The sequence below is a fragment of the Saccostrea cucullata genome, unplaced genomic scaffold (assembly GCF_032062105.1).
Source record: "Saccostrea cucullata isolate Sc308-1 unplaced genomic scaffold, CSIRO_AGI_Scuc_v1 ctg1153, whole genome shotgun sequence".
In the NCBI taxonomy this organism is placed as follows: domain Eukaryota; kingdom Metazoa; phylum Mollusca; class Bivalvia; order Ostreida; family Ostreidae; genus Saccostrea; species Saccostrea cuccullata.
In genome coordinates, this window is record NW_026930762.1 from 226495 (window position 1) to 248087 (window position 21593).

The following is a 21593-nucleotide window of genomic DNA, read 5'->3' on the forward strand; positions in this document are numbered from 1 at the left end:
ACATTTATTTATATATGCTGAATTTCTGTTGCAGCTCTAAATCAACGCAATAGTATATTCCAAGAACGACAACTCCCAGAACAAACTGCAGAAGGATAAAACGTACGCCACCTGACTGGCTGGTGATATCTAGTTGGGGGCCGAAGTACCAAGAAAAATACTTACGGCCACGAAATAAAACAGAAAAGCACTGTACGTGAACTCACTAATTTTCGTTTTACTGAGAGTATTCAAGAAATAATACGTGTTGCCATATTGATCCTAAAATCAAAATAAATAAATAAAAATTAAAGTTTGAATGCAATAAATTGATTATCAATTTATCATATAAAATTTTCCAATCGTAACCTCAGATGTGTACACAGGTTCATGCTTTTTCTCTTTCTCTCTTTTTTTTTTTTTTTTTTTTTTTTTTTTTGTTAATCGGGGAGGAGAGAAAATGTGATGTGCCGGAGACCAGAAATTGAACGTTAACGTACCCTGGTCCCATGAATCACAGGTCAAGTGCGGTTTTGAACTGAGCTTCAAGTACCATCAAGCATGCCTTTACACCACACTTCATCTCTGCTTAACCCAACCCTTTTTTCGAAAACACAAAGTGACTAGGCACAGGCTCTTCCAAGGCAGGTCTTTGTAAAGTAAGACCCAACAAGACTCATCTGCCCGTGAATTCAAATGTTTCATCATACATGTATTATATTCAACGTGCTGAGCCAAAAATGAGGAAAGATAAACAACTGGGCTGTTAAAAAAATGAACCCAAGGTATTAATTTCACCTCTCTGACACATTCTGGTGATCGCGCCAAATTATCCCGGAGAGAAGAAAAAATACATCGGGTCAGCTGGGGCAAGATTTGACTACCGGCCATGAATCCATCGATTTACTTTCGGTGCTCTACAAACTGAGTTTTCAGGCCACTTCTAGCGATCGAACCTGCAGAACACCACATCTTATATATTTTCTTATTCTTTCTTTATATTTGTAATTTTCCTTTTGAAATTTGTTCCTGTTTTCATTACAGAAGTGAGTTTAAGACGCCTATGCATTGATCATTAAAAGTTTCACATTTTTGACACATCTTCAGTCTAGTCGAACCCTCAAACGGGGGTATACCCCCAAACGAGGGTTTTCCTTTCCTTAATGCAACGCGCGAAATTTAAGAACGATAACTCTTCTTATTTAAAAAGTATATATTTTTTTTAAAAATCACAACATGCAAAAATGATTCGTCTACACCTTTGTTTTCAATTTTAAAAAAATAATAAATTACTTTTCGTTTTTATTTACCTCATTTCTGAAGCACAAAAGTTTGTTTACAGGACAGAGGAAATTCGGACGGGCACAGAAGAAAGTGTCGAAAAATAATTAATAACATGTTCATTACACAAAATTTGTAATACCGGGGAACGGAATTATATGTAGTTTAACTTTAAACTAAACATTGTTTGTTTATCCATCCGTTTTATTAAATTATGCATAAAAAATCTAGTTGTATCAAACATTGTGGTCAAGGCACAGAATACGCTAACTTTGGGAGAGAAAAAGTCTCGATTTTTATCAATAAACATATATTTTTTCGCAATACAATCTCTTTAAACATCTTTAATCTATCAAATTTGAGTACATACAGAGCTACGAAATAATCCATCACTTTGCACGAGTATATTTGTGGACCACACGTTTTTCCGTGAAAACGGCACTTTTTTGAGTGTCTGCGCATGCGCGTACCCCCGTTTGAAGGTACGGATTTCCTACTTCCGTTTACCCCCGTTTGAGGGTTCGACTAGACTGATCTTTGCGTGAAAACAGCAAGCACAAGCTTAAAACATGAAGTTTACTATTAAATCGCCACGCCACAAACCTTTTTTTGTTGGGGGGGGGGGGGGGGGGGGGGGGGGGGGGGGCAAAATCTAAAGTTACTTCCTGGTCACAAAAAAATCTCATTTAATGTTCCTTACCAGTTACCGTAAAATTTGCTTTGTCTACTTTCGTTTCGTATTCCAGGTAGGAGTATCGCCATTATGTTCACAGGTTAAGAGACAGGCGTACAGGTAGGGTTTACAAAAGTTTGAGCCATTAACAGATTAAGCTTAAAAAATTATTACTTATTTGACGTTTGTTTGCCCCTTAGACTCTTTTTCCTCCTCAATGTCAACTGACTGTTAAAACTTTTTAAAAAAATCTTATTAAAAGCATTAAAAAACCTGTTTTACCAAATGAAGCCAATTTTTCAAAAATAGAATGATGTGAATTGAAGTTAATGTATCTTGATTTTCGTTTGAATGAAATGTTTGAATTTTTCTTATCAAACGTCAATTGTTACATAAAGACACCCAATTTCTTTAGAATCGAGAAATTAAACTGTTTTAAGGCATATCTTGCCCTCTGTGACTAGCAACATGCCTTTAATGCTGCAATGTAGATTTTATATATCGTTAGGAGAAAGGGTATATATCCCCGACTCTGTTAACGAATTATACATGTACGTTTTGCAATGAATAAACATGAACTTTTAATTTTTCAACCTTATTGATGTTATCACAACAATAATATCGATCGAACACGTACGTGTTTACTCGGTGTTTTCGTAAACTGCCAATCTAATTTGTCATCATACATATTTATCGAATATTCGAAAGAAGCATGTGACAGCTGCTAAACTTAAATATTTTTTCGATTTCTTCTGGATTTCTTGGTTCATACAGACTTATTTTACCATTGTTTTCAAGCATATAAAAATAATTTTTACTCCTTGACATTGTGCTAATCAAAGGAAGAAAGAAAATCACGTTCTAATTAGGTCTCAAATTTTTTACAATTTCTTCGAGAAAAAAATCTACTTGTATTCTTCTATGGATCTGTTCCCTCTCTCACGGAATTATCAGTCTGGGGTCATTATTCTTTAAAAAGATGAAAGAGACAAGAAACTCGCTCGCTTTTTATCTGTTTTGGCGAATCCTGTACTTCCTTTCCAAACAAAAAATGTTTATGATCGATGTTAACTTTTTGAGTGTTTTAATACACTTCAATAAAGAATTCTCCTTTTTTTATGGTGCTTCATAATTATTATCTGTCCGATGATGTTGGGAATATTAATACAAAACTCTGTACCTAGAAAGAACACTTCCTTTTTGCCTTGGCTATTTTAGGAAAGAGGGAAATATGTGCAAATATCTAGCATCATCAGGAGAGGAACTGAAAAAAATCCTGATATTAGTCTTTCCTGATAGAACTAAAATCCGTGGTTGTCTATAAAGAGGCACATCCCACATATATGGTGTTTAAAATTCATTTTCCGTATTTTTTCTTTATTTCCTTAACCCGTATGTGTGTGTTATTTTTTGCAGTTACTTAACTGTGGTTCCTACGATGGAAGAGGATAATCAGCTTCTAGGTTTAGAACTGTCAGACAGCGGACTTGATGAACTAGAGGAGCTGTATTTGACATGTTCCCGATGTCGTGGGGACTTTATGGACGGGGATATGCTGCTTGCCCACCTTCTACCTTGTCTCCATACCATCTGTAGCAGGTGCTTGGATGATTTACCTCAGGAGCAGGCCAAGCAGATAGAGTGTGACGTATGTAAGGAAAAAATTGACGTCAAGACAGATGATGACGTCAAGAAATCATTTCCGCTAGACAATACACGTCGTGATCTGAAGGACTTTCTATGCATGAAGAAGGGTGCCGATTGCATCTCTTGTAATGATGATATCAACATAGCTTCCACAAGATGTGTTTCTTGCGCTGAATTTCTGTGTGATGCATGTACCGTTGCGCACAGAAGAACGACCATGACTCGAAACCATGAACTCAAAGATATCTCTCAACTCAGAAATACAAATGAATTGGATGCTTTTCACAGACCACTGAAATGTCCTTTGCATGGTGATCGTGGTGAAGAAACTAATCTTACTGTCTACTGCGACAAAGAGACCTGCCAGAAACCAATATGTCTTGTTTGTGCACTCATCACTTGCAAACCATCAAAAGGTCACACGCATCTCGATTTAAAAGAAACAACTGCTGCAAAGAAATTTGACATGGAAGAAAGCATGAGGCAACTCCAAAACACTCAACAAGAAATTCAACCAGTAAAAACACTCGTGAAAAATGAGATTGAGGACATTAATGAACTAGAGGGTACAATACAGGATGACATCGATTTTACTATTGACCAGATGATCAACATTTTAGAACAGAAACGTTTGGAACTGAAGTGTGACCTGAGGAAAAGGATGGAAGACAAACGGAAGACACTTGAAGATCAGGACATATTTCTGTCTGAAAAAGAAGAGAACATTTCCCATGCCCTTAAATTTGCAGAACAAGCCCTTCGTTCAACAAACGATGCAGCATTTTCACAAATAGACAAGATAGTCATGAATCGCCTATATCAGTTGCAACATGACCCTTTTGACAGGGTACCCCATGAACGCGCATTTGTTACTCTCGAAAAGTCTAAAGCCATGTCGGAATTACAGCAGATGCTCACCGAAAACTTAACGATTTGGTCCTCCTCTATTTTCTCGCCTTACACGACGATTGAACTTTCAGGAGAGGCCAGGGAAAACAGTCTGACGCGGTTATCGGTTCACCTCAGAGACTACCGGAACCAATCAGTGAACAGCAGTGATAATGAGAATCTGAGGATATGTGTTGCAGATCCTTCAGGTATGAAAACGTCAGTGTAACTGAAAATTGACATACAGCAAGTAGTAAGTATAGTACAACTTGCCTACAAAGAATTTTGATATTTGGGAAAATCGGTTACACGAATGTAACTAGTACATATTGTTTCTGCATTTTTATTTCAAAACTCTTTCTTTAAAAAAAGATGCACGTCACCAAACCTCATAAGCAAGTTTTACTGTCAGAGTATTTTTACTAAACAAGAACTTTTCCTAAATTGATATAGGGTATTTTGTTATTACTGAATTTTATGTAATCTCTTGAATTTAGGAAGGAAAATCACACTCACACCGAAACAGGAAAGTAAGTCTGCTGCTGGTGTTCTGGTTGTTTCCTATGTACCGTTCACTTCCGGTAAATTCGAACTGTCCGTAGAAGTGATGGGGAAAGACGTGAGTCGTTTGGTTTTTGACGTGGATCCAGACGACTCTCATTCACGGCGGCTTTGTGAGTAGCTTTAAAAATGTGGCACGTGATTTTCAATAAGAATGTATGGTTTTTACCGTTTTTATCATCCAGAACTTTTGGCATGAAAATCAAAGTTGAATTCAGAAATATTTTCTGCATTCGACATGTTCAAAAGCATTTTGCATCTTTTTTCTGCATTGAAAATATCATTCTATACCATTGATCAACACATTGAACACATGTATCGTTTTAAAAGTATTTTCGAAAAAAGAATTTGGAGCATGTACTTTGGTTATGTTTACAATTTGCATGTACAGGCGAAGCTGGTTTGAATTCCATCATGAACAGAGATGCATGCAGTAAGTTTATCAAGCATTTTTTATAAACGTTTATGAGTAAGAGGTTCTCTATATTCAAACATTTATTCATGCTTTAATTATACAAAGAAATTGATATAACAAAATAATTCATGTGAATTAGAAAAACGATTATTTTTAGGACCAAATTTCACCTTTGACAAGGGCAGGGCACATCCGGATGTTATGGTTTCAGATGAAGGAAAGACATTCCAGAATATTTCATCAAATTTTGCAAAAGAACCCATGTCCAATACACGATTCAAACGTTATAAGGGTACTTGCGGATCGATGTCATTTAAGAAGAATGACATTTATTTCTATGAGATCGATGTTCGGTTTTGGCTGAGAAAAGTGCTAAACCATACAGATCTTGCATTTGAAATTGGCCTCGCTTTGGAATCATCGATTGACAACAAACATCACGTGGAAGGTCAGCCTTCTTGTTGGTCTCTGATTGGCTCCCATAACCCGGATGGTGACGCAATCTGCATCACAGTTGCGCACAGGGGTCGTTCTGTACTTCACCAGAAGATTTCAGACAACGCTGTTGATACCGTTTTTCAGAAGACATATGGGTTTTTAGTTGACATGAGAAAGGGTCTTTGGCAAATTTTTGACAACAACCAGTTGTTATGTACCGTCGATATAGACACCGAAAATGCATTATTCCCGGTCGTTGCAGGCTATAACCACTCTCGAGTAGCACTGAATATGACGCTGAAGTACTGATTAAATTCCCGGATTTTTAATGAAAAATAAGACTTTATGTAAGGGATGCAAAACGAAGATATCTGGTATAACGGGTAAGGGACGGGTACGAGCTGCACCAAGTGTGAGTTATACCTATATATCTGAAATAATGCATCTTGCTTAAAATTTCTTTAGGAGGAGTGAACCGTTTTTATTTTGTTAAATTGAATCATATTCCATTTCTTGCTATGGCAACTGTACACATGCCTTAATAATATGCACATTGTTTTAAGTTGCTGTTTTGTTTGTTTGTTGTTGTTTACAATGATATTTCACAACATGATTTTGTTATTTTATTAATTACCGTGTATACAATGTATGAAGGGAGAATGTATTGCATTTTCCTTGATGATCAATTCTTTGTCCTTTTACTAAATATTATTTAAATTAATATCCAACTTGAAAAATATTATGCTGAACATTTCAAAGATATATGCATTACGTGTATTCTTGTCTTTTAAAATATTTAATTTGTTTAACAATCATTAGACAATCATTTAATCCATTTAATTTGCTTCCAGAATTGATTGTCGTGAAATTTTTACTCTACTTGTAATTTCAAAACATTAATCAACATAGTCATTACCAAATTAAGTGTGTGCATTTCTGATAGCGCTTTAATATGTTTATGTAATTTCTATTTTATTAATTGAAATCATTTGAAATGTACTCAATACTTGTTTTAGTTTCACATTATGCATTTCAAATATCAGGTCACCCGATTAAAAGATGCTGAAATAATGTCTGGAACAAAACTTTCTAAGATTGCAGAAACCGAGAGATCTGAATCTCTGCCAATCTTTAAACGAAATGTAGAAAAGTATATCTTCAACAGCAGAAATTTATTACTGTGAATAATGTATATCTTTTGCACTTGTATATAATTATACAATGTTAAATCTTACTCATGTGACATTATATTACTTTTTATGTCATATGAATATATTTGTTTATTATTAGAATTTTATTATGATTATCATTATAATCATGTGACATTGTGTATATACGTGTATTATATAAAATTATATATGTAAAAAAAAAAATACGTGTATTATGATTCACTTTCTAAGTTGTTTATCTTTGCTAATTTGATGTAATATTGTTGTAATTAGAAGGCCATTAGGAAGAATAGTGTCACACTAATTAGGCCACCTTCTCTAGATAAAGTATTATTATTATTATTATTATTAATCATGTCCTTCTGTTACCTACAAATGTACTTCCTGACGTCGCTGGTTCGATTCCCGCTGTGGGATGTGTAGACCGGTCCTTCGGTAGTTAAAATTATTTCGGTACAATTTAAGCCCTCGCCACAGTTAGAATACGTTCCATATTCTTGCTTTGTAGCAAATCGGAGCGGATCCGCTCCGAAACGATTTTGAAGAATTTCAAAAGGAGTTGCATTGAAAATAACTACCAAAATAATCAAAACAAACCTTTTTGAGATTGTATATGTCTTTTATCCCGAAAGATAATCCAAAAAAGACGTAAATTCAGCTAATTTTCTCAACGATTTTTCTCACTTCAAATTTACCTGCCATATTTACATTCGAAACTCTCTGGATTGTTATCAGTAAATGCAGTGAGTACGTATTATCAACCGTGTATATTTTGCTACATTGAAAATACACGGAACGAATTTTATCGTTAAACCGGGTCCGTAGGACATTTTCATTTTAACTATAGAACGTTTTATCTAGTCCTTCGGATGAGAACGTAGAATCCCAGCCCTTATGTCGCACTACTGCTGGCAAGAGAAAGATCCCTCACTACTTAATGGCTGTAAGTGCTGAGTAAAGGACAAAATTTGCAGCTTTCCACCGTCAAGTGGTGACGTCTATATTGAGTGCAAAAATTTTGAAAGTGACGCTGAACAACATACAAGCAAAAAAAACCCCACAAAACTTACTAGCCTCTTCCATTCCACTGAGGACGCATAAGGTCGTTCACAAAGAAGTCAACTATTATGGGGGTCTTTGGCAACAACCCACCCTTCCTTCCAGCTGCCCCAACCAAGTTCTTCTCTTTCTTTATGTAAAACTCAAACAATGTTACAGTTACCGAGTTTATTATATACAAAAGGAGTTCTTAACAGAGCGTCATCAGGTGTTCTTTTCTGTTCCGTTCTCTTCATCGTCTTCCATCGGTGGTCCATATATATAAGCTCTTCTTAAATGCGAGCTGGCTTCTCTTCCAGTCTTGTTCTTTCATTCTCCATCTCCCACTTTTGATCGTCCTTAATAGAGTTTGGATCTTGGCTCTTACTCTCTTTTAGTATTGTTGCTCTGTTTAAGACATTTTCTCTCCTAGATAATGCATCTCCGATGGTATGTGTCCAGGTTTTCATCGTCTTTTTCGGTGGTTCAGAACAATACAGCACAACAGATAAAATATTTGTATTGAAGATCTTAAGTTTGGTCTTTGTGCTGTATTGTGCCGACCTCCATCCTTTGGTAAAGGATGCAAAAGAAGTCCTTGCTAAACCTAGCCTTCTCTCTATGCCTGCTCAGTTTCTCCCGTCTTGTCCATTGTGACATTCAGGGAAAGGAATAATTCAACATCTTTTACTTACTTGTTATTTTCATGCTTTTTTTTTTATCTTGTCGACATTAATTTTGAAGCTTGTATATTCAGCGAAGTCGTGTAATCCTATCTTGCACATCACTGTGTTGTTTTTTTTTTTTAGAAATAAGTGCGAGGTCGATTGACTGCATAATCCAGGGCTACTAAGGAGAACATTAATTTCCCACATTTACTTCTCTTCCTGTCGTTGGTAATTCTAACTATCCAGTCTACCACAATGATGAGCAGGAACCAAGACATAACATCCTTCTCTCACTCCTGTCTGTACCTTTACTGAGCCTTGAACCAGTCTGTTGTTCTTTCAATGTCTATATTATTATACATATAGAACGTCATATGTTTTTAAAGGGAATATTAGTTGTTCTTAGGTGCTTCGTACATCAAATTTTCCTCATTTTCACATATGGTAAAGAAGCCGTATAAAGCTACGTATACAGAATGATGCAAAAACAAAATGTTTTGACGGTTAAATAATAGAGAAAAACATTTCTCACTGATTACAAGACTGTAGTTTGTTTGAAAAATCATATTTTAAAATTTGGTCCGTAATTATTAATTACAGAAAATTCTTTTGAGCCATTGATATAGTTTAAAAATGTTAACTAACTTCATTTTTCCTTTATTAAGGTCAAGATCTAGTAAATGAAAGGTGCCTACAGATTTATTAAACTTGAGAAATAAATTCTTTTATTGATGTTTTACAAGTTTAGCTTGGTCAAATAACCCAGCAGGCACACAACATTGAATAAACTTTGAATCAACGTTGTTTTTCTATGTTGATTCAACATTGATTTTATCTTAGATTTTGAAAATTTGTATCAACGTTGAAGTCTTAACATTGAATCAACATTGATAATCAACATTGATTAGATGTTGAAAAACAGTTGGTTCAACATTTATTCAATTATTTATTTTGGAAAGGGGGTGTCATATAGTAATAATATACTTACTTAAAATTTCAACCGTTTTATTGCACGGTTGCTAGGATGCCTTGTTTATTGTTGAAGGGATAGCGACCCTCTGATAAGACAGATAACTTTCAAAGTAGTAATACTACTCACAGTTTTCTTAATCAGTTTCCTGAGACCTCTGAGTTAGTCAATTTGAAAAGATTAAACATAGGATGGAAACATTACTTTCTATTTCTTTTGCAAATTTCTTTGTAATTGTTTTATTATATTTAACAATAAAACATTTAAATCCAACATTAAATGCCTTATAAATTGAATAAGTTGTATCTTTTTAAGTACCATTTTAAAAATGGTTTAATATTTTCCAGTACTTAATACAGTATTTAATTAGAATGACTTTTTTTCACATGAAGAAATATTTAGAAGAAAGATAACTCCTCATCACAGATATATTTTTTTCTTACAACCACATACAACATTGTGTTTTTCTGACTTAGGAAACATCGCTTCATGATGTTTTCTAACATGATTTAAATATTCTGAAAAACAATAAGCAGCGCTTTATACGTCAAACTATTTTCCATGTGGCTCTGATGTTATTGTTGTTTATGAAAATCAATATTACAAATTAAAAACTTTCTAAGGTGAAATTTATAGCAGAGGGTCAGGACCCCTTAAATGAAAACATACGGTATATCACTATATGAAAAAAAAAATTATATATTGTAGACAGTAAGTGTTTAATTTCTTATCAATAGTTAATTGTGTTACAATAATTTTCACCAAAATACATTTTATAAATTAATCATGTTACAAATCCCGAGCATTTACAAACGTTTTGTATTTTCACACATGGTCAAGAAATAGTCCAGAACATGAAACCATTCCAAGGTAAGATGCAAATCTTATACGGTACAACTTTTGATGCACCAGATATGCATTTCGACAAAGTATGTCTCTTCAATGATACTAGTACTCTGACATGCCGAAATGTTTTCTTTAAAGAGTATTTTTTTAATTAAATCTTGGTGTTGAGTCCTGAGGGTTGTGTTATAGCGAGCGCAGCGAGCGTCGCGAAGCGACGCTCGCGAAGCGAGCTCAATAGACTAACGTGTAAGAACAGAGGAAATTCAGATTGAAATCTGTACATGTTTCCCAGAATTCCTGCACTACCCAATGTCCTTTGCGCAAATAAATCAAAAATAGTAAAAAAATAAAGGAACATTGTTTCTTACCGAAATCTTAACGAAATGATTTTGCCTTACCTTATTCAAAAAAATACCCCCATGCCACAACACCGGCTTTCACCTTGCCCTTCGGAAATGATACAAATGACGTCACCGGAAACTTGAATTTTGACGATATGCTAATTAAGTCATGTCGGTTGCTTCCGTGAAATAGATAAATAAATAAACAATAACGTAAAGCATAAAAAGCTTTCAGTTTGTAGAAATCTTTCAAAGAAACAAAAAATATGCAATGTTTTTCGACCAAAATTGTGCTAGGTCTATAGTTTAAACCAGACGCTTGGCCGTTTCCTTGAGCTCCGTGACGTCGTGTGACGTCATAGCTAGTCGAGATGTACGGTGTGCGACTTGATGTTTGGAGTGGCTGATCAATTTTTCAAGTACAACTGCGCTCGCCTCAACGGTCACACCGTAAAACATATTACTGTCTTTTTGAATATTTTCCGGATGTCCTACTGCGTATCCTCTTAATTCGTACTTTGGCAAATTTGTACTGAATTCATATTTATCATTGAATGTGTAAAATTTCTATATTTACCATCCTTGTTAGTTATAATAGTAATGATATACGGTAGTGCGACTTTGTCAAGTCCGACCTCGTTATGGTCCGACAGTGTTACAGTCCGACACTATTATAGTCCAAATTATCTATCAGCGAAAAAATAGGTTTGGCCCGCTCAGCGAAGATCCGACGTTGAATCAATGTTGGCAATTCAACTCAATTTGAATTCAATGTTGATTCAACGTTAAATTTTCAACGTTGAATCAATATTGTATCTAGATTTATCAACGTCTAAACCCAACTTCAACTAATATTCAACGTTTAAACAACGTTGTGTGCCTGCTGGGAAGGTGTTTCGGGGCATAATTTGTAGATAAACAAGATGAAAAACTGTATTTCAAACTGTCATTTTCAATGAAAAATTAAGAAAACCAGTCATGAATTTGGAAGTATTTTTCATATTTGACAAATGAAATGTATCCAGATTGCCTACAGTCTCTCATTAAACGGTAATTAGTATGTTCATGGCCTCTTTTTTAAATCAATATCAAATCTAATGTAGGTATCCGGAATACTTTTCATATGATTTCAAATTAAATGTCATGAAAATACCCTATTTTCTACATAATTCTGCTAAAGCCGTAAAGTACGGGAAAAAGAAAGTTGAAATTAATTATGACGTCATAATGGATCTAGCACCAAAAAATTTGTCTAAAGTTATTTACTAGATCTTGACCTTAAGGTAAGTCACTCCTCAGCTTTTTAGAAAAGTTCACGCAGAAGCTTTTACTTCAAAACTACTTATTAAAATTCAATTTTTATAACATATTTAAATTCAACAATGTAAATTTTTTAACATTCAATGAAAAAACTGCTCAAAAATCTACAAAGAGGCAAGATTTATGAGGTACTATTTCTTTTGGTGGAAGGATATTTAGCAGAAAATACTGCAAATCTGCACATTTATGAAATTTAATGTAATGGAAATTTAGCCTCACATACTTTTACTCGGAGAATATTTTCCGTTTTGATATTGCTAAAAATATTTAATATAGGTCTTAATTAATATTTTTAGACTAAGTTTTACACCTTCCCTCAACAAACTTTTCCAAAAAATGAAAATATATTAAAGAAGTCAAGATCAAATTTACACCATTTTTTACCTGAAAATCACATATTTTGACAAATATTTCAAAATTAACATCACTGACCCCACCTTTTTCTTTCATTATTTTAAACTACTCGATACTTGTGACTGATCAGCACTTAAGTCGTAAAAAGTTTGATATAAGAAAATTTTTATTGCCTATTAAGTTTTTTAATACCCCAAATATGTTATTTTTTAGTGCAAAAGGGTCACACAATAATTTACGCGCATTAATTAGCAAGATTTGTTTAATGATAAATATTATTCAAACTATTTTACGTAAAATAAGATTATATTTATTGCCATGCTTACATCTGATCAAATATAATAAGGGATAAAGTAATTAACCAAAGAGATGACATTTAAGTGCAAAAAGGTCAACTTAAATGTACCGTAGATCAGTAGGATGCACACTGACCCCCTATTTTCTTTGCGATTTTGAGTTACACTTTATGAGTACTTATCCAAAATATACTTCTCAAAAAATCCTTGATTTAACAAATTTCAGGAGTGACTTACCTTAAGGTCAAGATCTAGTAAATAACTTGAGACTACTTATTTGTTGCTAGATCTATTATGACGTCATAATCAATATCAACTTTCTTTTTCCCGTAATTTACGGCTTTAGCAGAATTATGTAGAAAATTGGGTATTTTCATGACATTCAGTTTGAAATCATATGAAAAGTAAACCGGATACCTATATTAAGGATAAATAACACAAACAAACTTTTTTCAGAAATCAGCATTATTTCTCATAGATTTACATTTCAATTGACAACCTGAATAATGTTTACCAAGTAGAGTGGGAGAATTTTATAAGATTTTGTCATAAAGTTAAAAAAATGTGCAAAATTTTGTATGGAATGATATAGAAGGCAAAATAAAATCTCAAATCTAAGCACCAAGGAAAACCTACGATTTCTTTATATTTCAGGGATTTTTTATTCATATCAATACAAATCAAAATCAGTCAAAAAATATATATCAACCCGCGCATCCATTTTTTGTTTGTGGGAAGTACCCTTAAATTTGATATTAATTTAAAGAAAATGCCATGAACATACTACCGTTTTCTGAGAGACTGTAGGCAATCTGGATACATCTCCTTTGTCGAATATGAGAAAAACTCCCATATTCATGAATGGTTTTCTTAATTTTTTATTGAAAATGACAGTTTAAAATACAGTTTTTCATCTTGTTAACCTACAAATTATGCCCCGAAACACCTTATTTGACCAAGCTAAAGTTGTACAGCATCAATAAAGGAATCTATTTCTCAAGTTTGATAAATCTGTAGGCACCTTTCATTTACTAGATCTTGACCTTAAGTTGAAAAAAAAATATAGAATGATAGAAGCTACTGTTCCACCCAAAATATAGTCCCTGCTTGATTTCAAAGCCAGTTTACCAATTTTATTTAAAGTTTACAGTTATGAAAAGGAAAGAAAAATAAACTGTTTTGAATCCTTAACATATAAAAAGTAAGGAAATTTAAGCAAATATTCCCTGGCTTTTTCATTTAGTCAGAAACCAGACAAGAATCCCTCTTTTACAATTATCGACACAGTATTGAATGTCGAGCTAAACTTGTTTATTAATTTATCTAGTTGACTTAATTTGTATCAAATCCTAAGCTTTAGTCGTTAAATATTTTCTTAATTTTTCCCCCCTAATTGTGCACGAAAAATCTTGTTCTTTCATCGTTACGGAAATTTAAACTGCAAGAAAATTGTAGTTTTTCAATAATCAGGAATTATCATGTGAAACAGATCTATTAACACTCTCATGTAAACTGAAGAAAAGATAACTATTACATGTACTGATTCATGTATTTACATATTTAGCTCACATACATATATATTGGCCAAAGTATGTAAAAAAAGTGAAAACCCTTACACCAGTTTTTAAGTGGCTTAATTTTTTTTCTTGCGCAGCACTTATCAATGCTAACCCGTCAAGAGCTAAAAAAATTGTAATCAAATGTGTAACTACTCATGATCAGCCATGACCGTACCCGGTATTTATAATTAGCAAGAAGTGCGAGTTCCGTAGGTTTTGGGGGGTGTATTTTCACTATTTGTTGTTTTGTGTTACTGGAAGTAAAGACCTTCCTTCATGGAAAAGACGTAGTGTAAAGCTACTTCAAAAGACTCATTACTCTTAATGGATCACTTAAGTAAGTCTAAACATCATGTGCAACTATCCTGTAACTACCCTGCACATATTGAAAATTCAGTCTCTTCAGAGACCAAACTGTATGGAACAAATAGGAGGAGCGCGGGAAATGCGTGCAAGAAGACATTACACCATCATCTTCTAATATAATAGATATACCTTTTAAGCCATGAGTCTATTCTGCTCTGTTTTTTGCCAAACGGATAACATAACACATAGTTTGTCGAAAAAGAGCATTTATTATTGAAAATGCCAAAAAATATTTCACATCTTAAAGTACATATGATACATGTAAAAATCTTAGGCACAAAATAGACAGTAAATCTCATGTAAAAAATATCACATTACATGTATACAAAGATAAATGTGCCTTAGATATACACAGTACAAATACTGTCATTAAAATAACAAATGTATTGCCCATTGGACTAGTTATGGCAAAAAAGATGGGACTAATTCTTAAAAAAAAAAAAATGTACTGAAGGTAAATATTGTCGGCAAGGCACAGAAAAAACCTCGTAAAACCTCTTGTAATCCACATCTCAACTCTAAAGAGCAGATATGGGACAAAATATAGAGAGTGTGAGACAGCTTTTCCAGCGGCAGAATCTTGCGGGAAAGAAGACCCAATCAACACATGAAATGACCTTCAATGAAGATTTTTGACTTTGTATACGTAAGAACTTTTTGAGGAACAGGTGCCTATCTATAAATTCCTTTGAATTAAGGAATAACTGTCTAGTTTTGGGGTTTCATGATTTGCAATTGATCATCGTCTTGAAACTAAAACTGACGGTTATTCCTTATATTTACATACTCTTAATTCCGCAAATCCACGTGCTACAAGCTCCTCTTCCGTCTCTTTTTGTCCCGCCCCGCACGTATTTTTTTTTATTAAATCTAAGTACGCCTATCAATAAACCAGTAGATTTATGCAAAAATAAAGTATTTTTACTATTTGTAATTTGATCTCGAACAAAGACATTGGAAATGTAGACATTGGAATGAAAATATTGGAGGATAAAAATGTCCAATGTTACGAATTTTAAATTCTAGGTTACCTAAACTTTTTTGAATTGTATGATAAAGCGCTTCATTAAATTGGATGAAGTGAAAATTTTTGTTTTGTTACTTTTTATCCTATATATACTTCAATCAATTTAAATTGTCAAATTAATTTAATATAAAAACAATGTACAGCAAAACCTTTTTAGGGTGAAAATTTGACTTTTAATAGTATAGTTAGAATAACCTTTTGTTACCTATTGTTAAATCTTGTTACATAAAAGCTTAACAGAACTTTAACTGTCTGTTGTTTATAAATATATAAATTATAAGAAAATGAACTGAATGTTCAAGTGACAGTAAGCCTCGTTTTTCAAAGCAGCAACGGAATGAATGTTTTATAGGTCCTTTTTTCTCAATCTAATTAAAATTAGATTTTTGATCCGCTCCAGTTTGATCGCTTTGTGTAGCGATCAAACTGGAGCGGATCAAAGATCTAATTTTAATTAGATTGTTTTTTCTCAGAAGACATTCAAATCATGATGTGTTATCTCTCGTATTTTCATCAGCGTTGCCATTTTTATTCTATTCTCATTCTTCTGTTTGAATGACTGCGTGTAGGAGTAAAGAGCATCTGATATGTTTTCGTTGAGCTCTTGGCATAACCCCAAAATATGCCATGATATGTCCCGGATATTATTTGGTACAATAACATCTCCGTTAAGGTTGAGTAGGTATTGTAGATCATAAAGAACAAATTGTGCTCTACCAGTGTCAATATGTCTGTAGCAGAGAAACTTTAACATGTGTAACAGTATCAAAGGTGGAATGTGAAGAGTGCACCACTGGCTTTGATGACTATGATTTTGAAGATTTATTAATTCTTCAATGTAGGGGATACTATTGCATATATCGAAATATGCATACGATGCTGTACACTGTTTAATCTTCGTGGACAGGGACTTTTCACTAACAACCTCTATATACGTCTCCGGTCGCGATAGTACTGCCTCCATCTTCTCTATTACAGATAAAGCTTTCGTGTATCGAAATGTTTTGTAAAAATACATGATGATGAACAAAGTATCGAATGTGTATCCGAACCTAGCCGCTAATTTCAGCACTTTAACGGCCATTTTGTCAATTATGTACTTCTTTCTGTTTTCAGCCTTATTAGAGCACATGTGCAATATAAAAATAGTACTCTGCAGAATTGTGGCTGTTATTTTCTGTACCATAATCCCTTGATAATGTGTGAGGGGCCAACATACTGTTTCCTCTAATGATTGGAGAGCAATCAGACACTGTTTCAGATTTATAACTTGTGCTGAATCATTTGCAGAAATTTCTTCAAATAGCTCGGAGTCAAATTCACACTGAGGAATCAGGGTGTATTCTAGTGTATGAACACAAGGCCTAAGATTTTGATATTGGCTTGTAATCAATGATCTGATTTTGGGACTTTCCAACAGGCCTAGAAACCCCTTTTCATACAAGTCATAAAGTCTGTGAAACAATACCATCTGCTTTGCACCATAAATTTTATGAATAAACATGTTGTTTTCGGGTATGAAGAAGTTCGGACATACACCTTCATAAACCCATTTCAGGATGAGTTTAAAACAAACCCAGAAACACTCAAGGAGATTTTGCGGACACCATTGAGACATAGAACTCTGTTGAATCGCCCAGAAAACTGAAGTTTTGATGTGATAAGAGCTCATATTTTGGTCTCCAATTTTGCTCTTAATGACCTCCTTCAAAAAAATCTTTAACAAGCCGTATGTTAAGAATTGGCAGTGATTCATTGAGAATACAAGTTTCTGTTCGGCCGAAGAAAATGAAATTCTCCATTCTAAATTTTCTTGAAGTCCTAATTTGTGCCCTGTTGGTACAAAGTGACATCCATCTCTGACAATTTTTTGAACAATATTAACCGTTGGCCATGATTGTTGACTCCTTTTAATCCAATTGGTTGCAGGTGGTGGCCAAAGGTCACTGACAAAACCATATGCATTATCATAACTCTCGGATAGTGCTTCTCCACTGACACACGGTCCATTTATGAAGGAATCGGGTTGGATTAATGGACACATTATTTGCTTAACGCTGTAGCTAGGTATAGAAGCTCTTTGTTTGCTCTTCACAGGAGAAGAACTACTTATTTTATCTGTTGGATACAGTAATGCATACCCAGGTGGACTGATCGAGCAATCACTTATAAAAAATCTTGTATTTCTATGAGAATGGTAAAACTGAAGTTGTGATGATTCCCAGATCACCCGCCAGTTCTTGAACCAGAGCATAGAATCAAAATCGGAGTCATTAAATCTGAAGCCTTCCTTTTGACTTCCGGTTTTGAGTTTACTCCATTCATTAACTTGTATTGCATCGTGGATATCCATTACGTCTCTCCTCATGGCAATCTGCCGTTTGGTCCCAACTTCAGAACACAGTCCTATGTACAATGTCTCAGACATGACTTTAATATCTGCTTCTCTGTAGAGGTATTAGAGAGAATTTAATAAAAATGGTTGTTTATAATTACATATAAGTATCATATAATGAAGACATGTTGGGTTTTGGTTATGTATTATAGAAATTTTCAACTACTAAGCTGAGATTCATCGTCTGAGGAAAGCATGACCGCAAAAATGTCTAATATTCTTCACCAAAACAGTAATCTTACGGGTTGTAAGAATTTATCAGCCTCCAAATAAGTGCTATTATGATCTTTTTGAAAGCGTTACAAATTTTGCAAACACTTCTCGACAGTTTAAATTTCACTGACGCAGAAACATTTATAAATATCCAATTTTATTTGCTCTTTGCTTTCATCTAAGGCTTATCTTCTTGACAAAAAATAAAGATCCAGGTACAAAATATACTTTGTATTGGCGTATTTTCTTTCTTTAATTTTGATTTTTAAAGAATACAGAACTGTTACATGTATATAGTAAATAAGAATTCTGATGTGCCTAGCACGGTTTCATTTCTCCTGTGAAAGCGGGTTTCAACTCAAGGATTATATTCTAAGTATCATTTAATTTGTTTCCTCTTTTATGAATGTGTATTTACACCTACTGAATACAAGGAAGAGACAACTGACCACAATTTTGAAAAAATACTATGCATGTACATTGTTCTAACCGCAGGCAGAACCGTGGCAACGGTTTTTTTTCACTTTTCATGACTTTGCTGTTATTCAGAAGATTTTTAAAGATTTTTGCTATGTCACAATTCTTATGGAAAACTAGGTAGCCCACTGTGACCTCATCATAGCCCTGGGGGTCATGATTTTAACAAATTTAAATCTACCTAATGGTATAAATTAAGCATTTGCACTTGTTTCATCTTTTCTGGCCCAGTAGTTATTGGGAAGAAGTTTCTTTTCTAAAGAGTGCTTTTTAATTTTCACTAATTCTTAATTATTTCCCCCTTTAAAGAAGGGAAATTGACGCTTCTTATGAGCAAACTTAAATCCCTTTCACCCAAGAACGTTTTGTGAAATTGGCCCGGTGGTTCTTGAGGAGAAGTCGAAATTGTGTAAAGCTAAAATACAGACTCCAAAACATACAGCAACATATTAAGCAGAAACTCTTCAATCAGAAAAACTCACTTGACCTTTCCGGTCGTATGAGTATGAGTATTAAATTTATTTCTGATAATTTAATTTTCTATCAATAATACTAGTAGCAAAAAAGAGACAATTTTCCCTTTCAAAATGACTTTAAATTGCACAAAGTTTAAAAGTTACGTCAAGTTGATGGATACGATACGTATTAATATTAATATAAGTCATTGTAACGATTGCAAAACATGTTATAGGATAAAGACTTTTTTTCTTATCAAATGGCGTGTTACAACAAGAAATTGACTCATTAAGATCAAAACACTTGAGTTAAACTTAAAACATTTTTTCAGATGAAAATAAATCCCACGGATCATAGAATTTGACCACAAAAGGACAATTTCTTTCAGAAATAAAGGATGATATGAAAAGAAAATATGCTTTCAACTTGAATATTTTTATCAGTCTTTTTTATCATTCAGAAAAGGAGCGTTACATCTCCGTTTTATGAAAAAAAGAAAGCAACAATTTAACTGAGTCGTTGAATTGTCCAATAGTATTGGTGCAATCTGTAAAGCTTTCAAATAAAAACTTAATGTAGAAGCTGAGACATTCTTATAACCAGCCTACATACAGATTTGTCCCCCAACAAAATCATAAAGAATTTTTTTACGATCATGCTTTTCTAATGCGACAAATTTCAGCTTCGTAGTTATGACCCCTATGATACATATCAAAAGCTCCAAATATACCATCTTTACGAGGACTGTTCAATAAATAATGTCCTGAACTGTGTGACATACAATACAGATATCATACATATGACATTAAGCTAGACTTTTCGCATTATTGAATCTTTAATGAATTTATAATAATTCATGTGACTACTTTTCATCACATATAGTTTTATTGTGAGAAGCTGGAAAACAAGGGCTATTCGAGACACTGCATTAAAAAATGAATGGAAAAGAATCAGTAAAATAGAGTGAAATTAAACGCTTCCTTAAAGCTGTTGTAAAACTCGTTAAGAATCCCAAAGAAATACTCAATGAAATATGCAAAATTTACGGCAACCAATGTCTGTTTAATAGACAAATGAGCAAGTGGATTTCAATGATTAAAAAATTATAAAATGGGCATCAAAAATGGGTATCGTCCTAATGCCAACAAAAAATTATAACACCTAATGTAATGTTTGCCAAATTTCAATAAAAAATCACTGATGATGTATGATTGACACATAGGAAATTTGATAGACATCATTTTGGGAGTAGTTTACACTGTTTTAAAGAAACGTTTGGCAGTAAAGAAGATTAGTACTCAAAGATCACCCTATGTTTTGAAAAATGAGTGAAAACGACAGCGTGTAAGAATCTCAACAATTATTTTAAAATATCAGTAATTGTAGTTATCCACGTTTGTTTAAAATTCAAAAGGAAAATAAAACTCGAATCTATTGCTTATTCCTTGAAACAAAATTTATAATAAGATGTACTTGACAAAACCAGCAAAGGTCTGAGAAGAGCAAAGAATTGCAAGAGCACAAAGATTGAATTATATGCAATTTTCTTAAAAATAAGTGGTCTTGTTGTTCAAATTCGTATTCGGGGTGGCAGTTTAATTTCTGGAAGAGTGTAGAAAGCAGATTGTTAAAAAAAAAATCGAAAGGTAAGTGAGAGGAAGGACCCAGAATCAGGAATCCACTACATTAAATTTCTTCATGACAGCGTCCAAACCCGCAAGCCCTGAAGAGTAAAGGAGTTTTTGGAATAAACAGAAAGTTAATTTTTTTCACATTAATAATATTCGCCAGATGTTTCATCTTCTGACTTGTTTCATTTTCCAATCTCGAAAAAACACCTTTCGGGGGGGAAGAAACGAGTCCAGGAAATCATAAGATCTGCCGTTTCCATGTATGCTAAGGGTCATACCCAAAAATGAGTTCTAAAAACAATCAGAAATACGATAAACAATTTTACGGACATGTGTTTTAATCAAAAGAGAATATTACATTAAATCATGAAGACTAAATCATTGAAGAGCGTCTTTTGCTTCTTTCCGAGCACTCGTACATTAAGTTAAAAAGAAAAGTTGGACTTGAGAAAAAGGTCATGTTCTTTTTTGTTAGCTTCTGATAAGAAATTAATAAAATCATTTTCCCCTTAAAGAAATAAAAAAAAAATGAGTATTTAATCACTAGTTGGAAAAGGTCGGACCTGACCTCTAAGTTACTTACGT

At 33.7% G+C, this 21593-nt stretch overlaps 2 protein-coding genes across 2 annotated transcripts; one reads left to right on the forward strand and one right to left on the reverse strand.

The window, feature by feature from the left end:
• Positions 1–1979: 1979 nt before the first annotated feature.
• Positions 1980–7187, forward strand: LOC134230017 (E3 ubiquitin-protein ligase TRIM45-like). Its single transcript, XM_062711792.1, has 5 exons — positions 1980–2053; positions 3350–4677; positions 4966–5142; positions 5421–5462; positions 5602–7187. Exons 2-5 carry the CDS (start codon positions 3372–3374, stop codon positions 6189–6191), a joined length of 2115 nt encoding a protein of 704 aa, XP_062567776.1. The 5' UTR covers positions 1980–2053; positions 3350–3371; the 3' UTR covers positions 6192–7187.
• Positions 7188–16305: 9118 nt separating this feature from the next.
• On the reverse strand, positions 16306–17880 carry LOC134230011 (uncharacterized). The gene has a single exon (XM_062711785.1). It carries the CDS (start codon positions 17878–17880, stop codon positions 16306–16308), a length of 1575 nt encoding a protein of 524 aa, XP_062567769.1.
• Positions 17881–21593: the final 3713 nt, after the last annotated feature.